Here is an 11,620-nt window from a genome sequence, read left to right as displayed (position 1 = left end):
TCAGTGCTATTTGGCGGTAAATTTAATCTTTACCATTTATAATAAGCTAACATTATTATTGAGTCATGTAAAATGACTAATGACCCCCATTAAATGTAAAACCGAAATATATTTCGAATAAAAACACGAATTTTTGGTAGCATTTTTTATTTACACAATTTTTAAGTATAAAAATAAAAAAAAATATTATTTCAAGTATTTAAATTTCTATCATATTAACTTATACTAGTCTCGTAGCAAACAGATATATATATATATATATATTTCGTAAATAATAAAAAATTGAATAATGCTACATTGAAAAAATGAGTTTAATTGATTCAAAATAATCATTTACTTTCAATATCAAAAATAAATATTTTTTTAAACCAAATAATTTTTATTTCATTCGAATAAATTGAAACCCATAATTATTGTATTTAAAACAAATAACATTTAATTAACTAAAATAATAATAATTTGATACAAATAAATATTTACTTAAGTAACCGATTATTTGAATCAAACAAATTTTTTTTTCCCTGTACATTACAACTTATATAATTACAAAATGTATTGAACACTGTTTTTTTTTTTTTATTAATACTACTTTTTTAAATTGTAACTTAAACACTAAAGTTAGTTTTATAAATATCTATATTTTTTAACAAATATATTTTCATAAACTAAATGGAATATTCAATAGTTTTTCTTTTGTTTTCAATAGTCACAAATTTTAAATCGTCATTTAAGTTCTTTTATACGTGTTCATTTACATTATATTTTTAATTTTGAAAGTGTTACGAGACAGAGAAAAAGTAACGATGTCGAAAACATAGAAAAATGGAAACTTTAAAATATTTTGTTCGCGAAAACAAATTTTTTTTACGCAAAGAAAAATTTTTATTTAAAAAAAATACTTCCAAATTTATTGGAAAAAAAAATTATACGTTTCTTTACGTAAAAAAAAAAACGAATTTCTAGACGATAAATTGTACTATCACGCGTTTTTTACACGAAAAAAACGCAATTAATCTCGATGAGAAACAATAAATATAATTTAATAAATACTGAGCATGGGAAAAAAAAATGAAAACATTCATAAACTATATTAAACAACATCGAACAGTCAAATTTTTGCATATTAATTAAAAAAAAAAATTATCACATATATTTATGAATGTCCCCTTAATGGAAAATATTCTTTGGCTTCCATTTCCCAAATAATTTCTCATGGAGAATTTATTTATTCTAGAAACTTCTATAACGCGTTAATCGGAAGTTTTATTTAAAAAAAAAAAATTAAGATCTTATTGGCCTTAAATTTTTTTTTTTTTTTGAAATAAAAAGAAACAAACAGTAACAAAACTTTCGTTATTTTAGAGATAATACAAATGATGAGCCAATTTTTCATTTGGCTCCATTTGAATACTTTGGCCAACGAGATACGCTAATTTATGAGCGTACATACATGGCGCTGGTACTCTTACTGTACCACACCAATTATAATAAAGATGACATAATTTGTATGTCAATCTTTGAAGGTGGTCAGTCTTCATATTTGAACTGTCATGAATGACAATATAATGTGTTGGTGAAACAGTGCCTCGGCCAACATGTTGAGAAACCAAAAAGAAATCATAATGATTTCTTCGTGTAACATCGCTATCAACAATTGTTCCTGGTGGTGGATTGTCAAGATCTCTATTCTAAAATAAAATAAATATTTTATGGAAAATGTAATTTTAAATTCCAGATTCCGTAGACTAATTTAATTTTCCCTATTCTTTGGGATCCAAAATAAAATAGATTTGTGTTTTTGTTTTTTGCAACACTTAAATTAAATTTTTTTTTAAATTGATATACTTACTTGTACAGCTAAAATTCTTGTATTGATTCGTTTTTGAACAATTATAATCGTCAATTTTGGAGAATAGGTTTCGTCAACGAGCGAAAAAGCCGAAATCAATTGTTTTACTTCGTACTTGGTAACAACTTCTAATTGGCCATCGCCTACTCCGTCGCGATATAAGAAAATTCTGTCTGGATAACATCCATTTTTCTGCAAAAAAAAAAAAAAAAGACAACTATAGAATTTTGATCAATTTAAAAATAATATGTACTTTTGAAATTATTTTTACCTGTTCATAAGCTTTAATAGCCGAAATCAAACAAATTTTCAGCAAATCAACAAGTTCTTGATTTCTTGTCTGAATACAAATTTTCGAGTACCATGATGTCAATCCCTTGTCCATACTTGCTACAAAACCGGCTGCACTTCCATGTGTCACTTTTCCAGGACCAGCATGATAGACATCGACTCCACATATCATAACTTTATCCTAAAAAAAAACAATAAACTTGTTTTTAAAAATTTCAATTTAAGATAAAAAAGAAATTTTTCTTATGGAAAAAATACTAACAAATGGAATCTTCAATGCCCAGAGAGCACCTCCAAGTTTACAGTTCATTTGCAAAGCTATTTTTTCCACTGCACTTTTTGTTTTCTTCGGATCCATTCCAATTGTTTTTGATAGAATCACCTGTGAAGGAACCGGCATATCCACACAGCATAGCCTAAAAATAAATGTTAATTTATCACAATGTTCGATCAACTGATAAAAAAAAAGGAAATTTTAATTAACAAATAAAATAAAATTTAATTTAAAAGAAAATTACTTTTTTACTGCCGAATAACGATCCTGTCGTTGAGCTTGAAAAATCATTACAACCATGTCAATATTTGGCCTAATTATTTCTTTCAATTTTCCCAAAAAACTCTCCGTACGATCGTTTTGCAAAGCGATCATTTGCGGTTCCATTATTTTCATTTCAACCGATTTACCAACGAATTTTAATGTTTGCACAAAATCTTTGGCCCTTCTATCGTCTTTTTTATCGTACAATAGATACCAAGATTCCAAATGTGGCTAAAATGAAAAAAATTCAATTATTTCCAAAATTGTAATTTTATCAATTTTTAAAAAATACAAATTTTCTGTCAATACTAACAGTGCGTAAAACAGGCATTCTTGTCGCTCCAGGCCAATTAGCTTTTGGTCCAGCCGACAATGTTTTATTATTTCCAAAAATCAATAATTCTGGATCTAATACTCTTCCGGTTATTCTAATTGTATCATTTTCCAATTGTAAACCCCAACCGTTTAACAATTCTCTTGTAACGTCCGTTTCTTTAACTTTTTTTACAAATTTTCTTATAACATCACGTCGTCCACTTGGATTAACACCCGTCACTTGTTGGATATCCTTCATAATTCGAAAATCACTTCTCATTGCATCCGTAATTCCCGTTAAATAGCAAAATTCCGGAATCAAAAGAAGCATTCTCTCCACAGTCTAGTTTAAAAATTAATTTCAATAAATCAAATAACTATTTATTTAGTTTTCAAAAAAAAAGGAAATTAAAAATTTACCTGTCCATCGGAAGTTCGTTCTTTTGATCGATTCACTAATAACGGTTGATCTTTATCCTGAATCGTTAGATTCCATTGTGTTTTATAATAATCAATAAGAGTAATATCCTGTCCTTTTCTATTGAAACTAAATTTCGGCGATTTATCCCAAGCAATATCGTCTATTCTATATGTTTCATTATTATATCTCGTCAACACTGAAGTACCAAGTAATTCATTAGTGACCATATCCTTAAAATTTTGTGGATTCTTTCTATGAATATCTTTCCTGTAAAAAAAAAAATTATTATTAAATATAATGAATTATTTAATGTTAAAATATTTAATATTTACATTAAATCGCGAACAGTATCAGTTCGCATAACACGATGACTTGAATCCATGCACAATTTTAAACCTCCCTCATATTCATTAACTGCCGTAACATAGCCTGGCCAAATTTCCAATCGATGTTGTTGCACTTCATGTGCACAAGCTGGATTATATGTTTTACGACCAACTTTAACCAATTGTAATGCTTTCATTACGCGATTAATTAAAATATTAAAGAATGTAACATTCTCGCTCATTCTTTGGGTTTTTTTGAATATTATTTGTAATTTAATTATTTTTGTTTCATCAGCAGGATGAACAGACTCCAATATTGTTACCTGAAAAAGTTTAATTTTAAAGAAAAGAAAAAAAAATCATATTTAACAGAGAGGAAAAAAATTAATTCATACTTCTTTATCTAATTTTTTCGGCAAATACAACAAGGCCCCATCAAAATTTTTTGTTTTTCCAATAAAATCAATATGCTGATTGAGTAATCGATTTCGCAATGGACGCGAATCTATGTCGGGGTTAAATTTAACCTCGTACATATTTAATTCCTTTCCCGGTTCTATACTCAAATTAATGTAATTAGACGTCAATTCAATTCTGAAAATTAAAAGAAAAATAAATAAATAAATTTTTTTTTTTTGAAATTGATGAATATATTTTTAAAATATTACGATTTTCCGCTTTCTCCTTGTTTGGAAATAATATCCAATTCAGAGGATTTTGTTTCGGCGAGACTTAACGACTCCAATGGCGCAAGAACACCAGCCACATCACGTGATGTTGAAGTTGTTGGAGTGGAACCTGATGAAGTTGTGGTTGTTGTTGTTGATCTAGAAATAAAATTGATCAATAAATTTCACAAGGATTATAAATTTTTTTTTTTTTTTTTTACGTACTTTACTGATATCGTTGGAGCGATTCCTCTTCCACGACCAATTATTGAAGTAATGGAGGATGGTGCTACAGATTCGGGGGGTGATAATTCTGGTTTAAAAACAGCACGACCACGGCCAATATTCAGAGTTGGAGGTGATGCTGATTCTTGTCCTGCTGTTTTAGAAGCTTCAGCAGAAGCAAGAAGAGCAGCAATACCACGTCCACGTCCAATAGTTGGAATTGAAGCAACTTCTGGAACTCGTTGCGGCTCCTCAGGTTTATCATCTTGCTGAGCAAGTTGTCTTGCTTTAAGTTCTTGCTGTTGCTGTCTTAATCGATCCAGGAGATTTGATCTCCCTCTACCAGTTCCCTCCATCTTCTACTCCCTCAAAAAAAAAAATCATTGTCAAAAAAACAATTTTCATATTTTTTCCAAATAATTTTTTAATCACAGAAAAAAATCAATTCTAAATTAAAAACTAATACAAAAGAGTAAATAAATTAATTCTAAATTAAAAACAAATACAAAGAGTAAATAAATTAATTCTAAATTAAAAACAAATACAAAAAAAAGTAAATAAATTAATTCTAAATTAAAAACTAATACAAAAAGAAAAGTAAATAAATTCAATTAAAAAATAATTTTCTTGTACAATTTAAAAAAAATTTTCAATAGAAAATTAATTAATTTATTTAAAAAAATCAATTTAAAAAAAATGCAATCATACACAGTTTTAAAAGTGACTAAAAAAAATAAGCTTAGAACTTTTATCAAGTGACCTCGGAAATATTTTTCACTTAGTCAGCTTCTCAAGAAAGCACATTTATCTTGACAAATAAAAGTCGAGTTAATTTCAACGTGAACTTTAATTATTTTAATTTTTTTATTTAATCACAATTTTTGTATGTAAATTTATTTTACACTAAAAATTAAATTTTTTTTTTATCTGGTTTTCAAAAATAAAAAATCTGTATATTAAAAATGTTTTAAAATTTCTTTTAGTTTAAATATACTGTTGAAATATATAAACAAAAATTTTTAGTGTGGGAAAAAAAGGGGAAATTTTCAAAATAAATAAGGGAGAAAAAAGAAAATTATACGATAACTGGAAATTTTAATCTATTGTGAGAATATTGTAGAATTTCCCAATAAATTTTCTATTGCTTTTATTGTCCCGAATTAATAGTCTTTTGGTAAACATTCGCCAATTGTATATTTCTCTTATCGTAATATTCTCTTCCGGCATTTAATCTAAAGCAGGCGAGAATGTTTATATTCAGTCACCTCTCCTTCTCTTCTACGAGAATGAATACTTTATACATATATAGTGATAATAACCACAATAATAATAATTTAGAAACTCATGTATTTCTTTATAATTATTTTCAAATAACCTCAATTTTATGATTAATAAAAACAAAACGAAATTTTATAATAATTTAATTATTTTTACAATGATGTAAATTTTAAATCTTAATAATATTATTTTTTTTTGAACTTCTAACCTTTTTTTAATAATAAAATAATAGTAGGAAAGAGAGAACACAAAACTGTATTTTTGAGGTTATGTCGCAAATTATACATAAAAGTTTTCTATTTTAATTTTCAAATATATATAATAGTAAAAAATTTATCTGATAATAATTCAAAATATAAATGACCTGCATCAATTACAAAAAGTACAACAAAAAAAAACTAAATCGCAATAAGAAAATAAATTACGTAAAGTATATTTAAATTCCATGCAATTTTTCTCGACCACGTGTTAAATTTTTCTTATAAAACAAAAGAAAAAAACGAATCTACAAATTTCAGAAAAATGTAAATAATTTTCTTGATTTATAAAAACAAATTCAGATCTAAATTCTTTATAAAATGTAACAAAAAAAATTCTTACAGTGAAAAAAAAATGTGAGCGATCATTTTAAGAAAGCGACATTTAATAATAACAAAGAAAAGAAGAAAAGAATTAGTAAATAATTAACAAATAAAAAAAGACAATAAAATACAATAAAAAGACTTACCGATAATTATGTGTGCCACAGAACAAAAAAAAAAAAAAGAAAATCAACAGCCGGAATTTTTTCTCCACACCGGCCAATTTTATTCTTCCACGTCCGTCTTGATATATTTCAAAGTTTATTAATAATTTTCAATCACTGAATTTTATTTATTAAACTAAGAATAACTTTTCCAAGTTGTACAATAAATCTATAACACGAATATTTTAATGAAAAAATACTTTTACATGCGAGATACACAACTACTATGGCGAGCGTCCATTACGCTTCTCTCTTGTTCACTCATGTCAACTCCCCCACAAAAAAAAATTTTATATCACGTGGTAACTCTGTGATTCGTCAATTTAAATTCACTTCACGCAAGCGCGCAGCATTTATTCAATCGCGGGAAAATTAAACTATTTGAAAATAATTGATTTTTAAATTATTTAGAAATATTTATTTTAAATTAGAAATGAGTAAAAAAATTATTTCTTTTTTTCAATAATTAAATTGTGTAAATAAATTTCTATTATTTTTGTAGAATTAATAAAACTTTATTTAATATAGATGTACATAATGTTTCATGTATTTATAATATGTATAGTTTATTTACACGGGCCAAATGACCTCAATATAATAATTAAAATAGAATTATGTCAATAAACTATAAAAACGAATAAAACAACAATTAGCTCATCGAATCTGCGCATGAGAGAAAAAAAAATTAATAGACGATCGGGCGAGATCGCATTTTTCTTTTTTTTTTTTTAATCGAGGTACAGTGCGAATGGCAAGAGAAATTATATATTTGAGCTGGCTGCTTTCTTTGCGAATACGCACTTTTTTTTTTTTTTTTTTTTAACGTAAATAATGGCACTTGGCCCACTGGCATGTGGCTTTCCTACTATAATCTAACAAGACTCAATTACCTCCATTTTACAATTTTTTTTAAATACCGAGTTTATAAACTTTTGCAAAAAAAAAAAAAAAAAAAAAATACAGTCATTCACGGTATTTAATTTATAAAAATAACTTTGTTTTATAAAATTTCACAAAGTTGAAAAATTCGAAAATTTAATTATTCTCTTTGCACTTACATTGCCTTGAAATAATTTCACGCAGACGTGAGTCTAAGAAGGCTATACATTTCATTTTTTTTTTATCACAAGCCCGAATTTAAAATATATTTTCTCTATAATCTTCGATATGTATTTAATTACGTTTGAATGTACAAATATTTTGCAAAAAAAAAAAAAAATCATTTTTGATGTCTCGAAAATGGGAATTAAAATTTTTTTAAAAAATTATAAAATCGAAATTTCATTTTTCTATTAAAATATTCTTTTTAAAAACTAAAATTATTTCTGAATTTTCGTTTAACGCAATTTAGCTATATACAGAAATTTTTTTAATTATACAGTAATGGAATTTTTTTGAAATTTTCGATCAAATATAGAAATTCTATGAAATAAAAAGCCCTTATTTAAAAAAAAAAATTGAATTGGAAGAAAGAATCGAGGGCAAAGATTCTTAATTTAGTGTTTTATAAAAAGAGAGAAAAAAAAAATTTTTTTGCCAAACGACGCTATTTAGTGGACGTAGAGAATGTTTTTTAAAATTGTCGAATGGCCATATCGAATGTGCTAGAAATCATTGTCCCATCCTGACATATCGTCCGGTGGTGGTGGATCGGAATCTGGTGGATATTCATCGAAATTTGCTGTGTCCATGGGATTTTGAACTCGTGGCATTATTGGCGGTTCCAATGTTCTCGATCTCAGACCTTCCCAATTGAAACCATCGAACCATCTATAAAAATTGAATTTCATTATTTTCAAATTTTATTTCAAACCAATATATTTCTTTTTTTTTTATTTCAAATAAATACCTTTTGTTAAAATCCTGACGATTGCACAAAACATATATTTTATTTTTCAATTATTTATGAAATTAAAAATTTTAAAATTAAATTTTAAAATTAAAATTTAGAATTAATTAAATTTAATTTAAATTAATTTTAATTTAAATTTATCAAAACGATTTTGAGAAATAATTCTCTTAATAATGATGATATTAAAAATTTTTTTAAAATACAAATTAAAAATCTTACTTGTGTTTTTGAATTTCGCTAATTCCACCCTTTTGATAACCGAGACGCTCAGCTGGATTATCCCTGATAAAACAAAATTTTTAATTAATAATATTTTTCAAATAGAAATATTGTAATTTTTTTGAAATTTTTTTTTTTTTTTTTATTCTCACCGACAAAGTTTTTTGATAAGAACCGTTGCATTTCGCGTGATTGTTCGTGGAAATTCAATGGCATCAATTCCCTTGAGAATAATATTGTACGTCTTCATTGGATCGGCGCCTGTGAATGGTGGTGTTCCAGTGAGTAATTCAAACATTAAAACGCCCAATGACCAATAATCAGCACTAATATCGTGACCTCGATTAAGAATAACTTCCGGTGCAACATATTCTGGTGTACCACAAAAAGTCCATGTTTTCCTACCATTCTCCAATCGTTTTGCAAATCCAAAATCCACCAATTTCACGTATCTGTAAAATAAAAAAAAATTCTTTAGCAAATAGATTAAAAAGAGCGGATGTGATCTATTTTTTAAAAAAAAAAAAAAAAGAAGAAAATCTAATAGAATTCGAAAATAAATCTCAGAAAGTAATAGAAAGTCCTGAGAAACTTCTTCTCGTGCAATAGGAGAAAATTCCTGATTTTTGTATCGTAGTCACGTGAGTATGTAGATTTCAGAAAATAAGTCTTGAGAAAAAGAGAAAGAAATAGTGAGATAATAGTCGGATGGGTCAAGTGAAAGTCTTCTCGCTATTAAGAGTTACATATTCTTTAGTAAATTGCATTTGCATCAAGAAGGTCAATGTCAAAAATTAAATTTACATTTTAAAAGAAAATTTTGCAAAAAATTTTTTTCTTTGAAAATTAAAATTAATAAATCAATAAAAATCAATAAAAATCAATTAAAATAAATTACCCTTGACTATCAAGAAGAAGATTTTCAGGTTTTAAATCTCTATAGATGATATTTCTCGAGTGAAGATAATCAAATGCTTCAACAACGCAGGCAGTATAAAATCGTGTTGTGGAATCATCAAAATGACCTCTATCCCTTAAAACTGTCCACAATTCACCACCAAGACATGCCTCCATCAGCATATAAAGATATTTTCTATCTTTAAATGTTTTAAAGAGTTTAACAACAAAATCACAATCAGCTTCGCCCATTATTCTTTTCTCTGACATAATATGTTGTTGTTGTCGTGTTTCAACAATTTGTGCTTTTTTCATTTGTTTCAATGCAAATGATCTTGAACTATCGCCGGCAATTTGCACCAATTCCACTCTTCCAAATCCTCCTACTCCCAATGTTGCCAATGGTCGAAGATCTTGCAATCGAAGTTCTCTGAATTCTTCATTAAATCTAATTAAAAAGAAAAAATTAAAAATTATTATTTATTTTAAATACCTATATAAAATATTTAAAAAATTACGTTTTCAATTCCATATTCTTTCTTTCTTCTTAAATAAAACTGAAAAAAAAAAAAATTCAAAAAGAGGATGAAAAAAAAAAATTTTTCAATTTTTGCAATAAACAAAGTAGAGGTCACGAGTGCATAAATTTAGATTAATTTAAAATGCGCGTGAATCATGGTGAGCATATCAATTTAATGATCTGAAGTTTCTATATAGGCGCAATTTATGTTAGAAAGTAGAAACTACAAGTGAATCAACAGAATAATCGTATAAGAACGATTCAAAAGTTTTGAATTCTCATATTGGCAATAATATTCTTGAAATTTTGTAATTATCACTTTCTTAAATTAATTTTTTTTTTCCTGCTACAAATTATCAATTTTTATTTTATATCTCTTATTTCTAAATTGATTTCCGCCTAATTTATTTTTACCCCCTACTTCCTTGTTCCTTTATTTCTAAATTATCCAATACTTATTTATTGTATGCAAAATTTTTGCACACGTTCAACGAGGGCGTTTTATTTAAAAATATAATTTTTCAAAAGTGTGTAACGTTAAAAATTGCAATTAGTAATAGTGACACAATATGGACAAATAGTAATCGTGCACTGAAGAAGAAGCAAAAAAAAAAAACAATTATAGGTTATGATAGTTTTACCTATCATAGACATAACCTTCAATTTTTTTCTTCCCCTTTCTTCAGTGCGCGCCACTTATAATACATAATTAATTTAATAAGAAATATATTCAAATAATTACTAATAAATTACTTATTTAAAATCACAAAAAATAATAATTTTCAGTTTCTTTTTTTTTAATGTCAATATTCTGTCACTAATTAGTTGATAAATAATACACTACCGTCCGAAATTGTGCGAACGCTTACACCGCGAGTAATTGAAAAACATACTCGCGTGAAAATAAAGATAACTCTGAGAGAAATTAACGTAGAGACTTTTCCCTTATAGCGTTGGAAAGCTTATTAAATTTCGAAAAAATGATACCTATTTGAATGAGATTGCTTAAATAGGTTTAAATATATCATGTTACAAAGTTGAAAAAATAAAAAAGGACGAGCGTGCACGAAAAAAAATTCGACCGTCAATCGCTCGATTTTCCTGTCTCGCTGCCTCTTTCGTTCGTGCGCCAGGGCCGAAACAGAGGATTTTGATTAGGCGCTTTCCGGGCACCATTAATTTTATTATTTTTGCCTTTTTGTGAACATAAATTATTTGTATAACGCGAAAGATATCATAATTGTGTTATCATTTTTTTCGAAATTTAATAAGCTTTCCAACGCTATAAGGGAAAAGTCACTACGTTAATTTCTCTCAGAGTTATCTTTATTTTCACGCGAGTATGTTTTTCAATGACTCGCGGTGTAAGCGTTCGCACAATTTCGAACAGTAGTGTACATACGAAATTACCAAAAAAAATTAGTAATTATAGAAAAAAAAAAAATTGTAAAACTTATATAATACTATCTATGATAA

At 26.8% G+C, this 11,620-nt stretch overlaps 2 protein-coding genes across 5 annotated transcripts in view; both read right to left on the bottom strand.

The window, feature by feature from the left end:
* Window positions 1-1,023: 1,023 nt before the first annotated feature.
* LOC127287654 (piwi-like protein Ago3) lies at window positions 1,024-6,925 on the bottom strand. Of its 2 annotated transcripts, none has more exons than XM_051314706.1 (12): window positions 6,639-6,925; window positions 4,634-4,999; window positions 4,409-4,567; window positions 4,136-4,334; window positions 3,747-4,063; window positions 3,414-3,681; window positions 2,992-3,336; window positions 2,659-2,909; window positions 2,403-2,556; window positions 2,121-2,321; window positions 1,850-2,041; window positions 1,024-1,688 (listed from the first exon to the last, which is right to left on the bottom strand). In XM_051314706.1, the coding sequence occupies exons 2-12, from the start codon at window positions 4,987-4,989 to the stop codon at window positions 1,359-1,361; spliced, it is 2,772 nt and encodes a 923-aa protein (XP_051170663.1). In that variant the 5' UTR covers window positions 4,990-4,999; window positions 6,639-6,925; the 3' UTR covers window positions 1,024-1,358. The 2 variants fall into 2 exon arrangements, with proteins under 2 accessions (XP_051170663.1, XP_051170664.1); XM_051314707.1 differs by having other exon boundaries at window positions 4,634-4,992.
* A 1,180-nt stretch (window positions 6,926-8,105) lies between these two features.
* The window catches only part of LOC127287656 (cGMP-dependent protein kinase, isozyme 2 forms cD4/T1/T3A/T3B), a 56,011-nt gene continuing 52,496 nt past the window's right edge, over window positions 8,106-11,620 (bottom strand). For all 3 annotated transcript variants that reach the window (XM_051314709.1, XM_051314711.1, XM_051314710.1), the window contains 4 exons: window positions 9,626-10,072; window positions 8,880-9,179; window positions 8,728-8,790; window positions 8,106-8,426 (listed from right to left, as the gene is read on the bottom strand). In XM_051314709.1, the coding sequence (XP_051170666.1) occupies window positions 8,261-8,426; window positions 8,728-8,790; window positions 8,880-9,179; window positions 9,626-10,072 (976 nt within the window). In that variant the 3' untranslated portion in view covers window positions 8,106-8,260. The remainder of the gene's footprint in view (window positions 8,427-8,727; window positions 8,791-8,879; window positions 9,180-9,625; window positions 10,073-11,620) is intronic.

Source organism: Leptopilina boulardi, unplaced genomic scaffold (genome assembly GCF_019393585.1).
Source record: "Leptopilina boulardi isolate dan_hultmark-lab unplaced genomic scaffold, ZJU_Lbou_2.1 LbouV2_372, whole genome shotgun sequence".
Classification (NCBI taxonomy): Eukaryota; Metazoa; Arthropoda; class Insecta; order Hymenoptera; family Figitidae; genus Leptopilina; species Leptopilina boulardi.
This window is presented reverse-complemented; position numbering and strand designations above follow the sequence as displayed.

What these genes read in the sequence shown, in the direction of transcription:
- LOC127287654 (XM_051314706.1), bottom strand. Translation starts at nt 4,989, where the DNA reads ATGGAGGGAACTGGTAGAGGGAGATCAAATCTCCTGGATCGATTAAGA. An exon ending in GAATGCCTGTTTTACGCACT is followed by an intron (nt 2,910 to 2,991) that starts GTTAGTATTGAC and finishes TTTTCATTTTAG; the next exon opens with CCACATTTGGAATCTTGGTA. An exon ending in CGTTATTCGGCAGTAAAAAA is followed by an intron (nt 2,557 to 2,658) that starts GTAATTTTCTTT and finishes ATTTATTTTTAG; the next exon opens with GCTATGCTGTGTGGATATGC.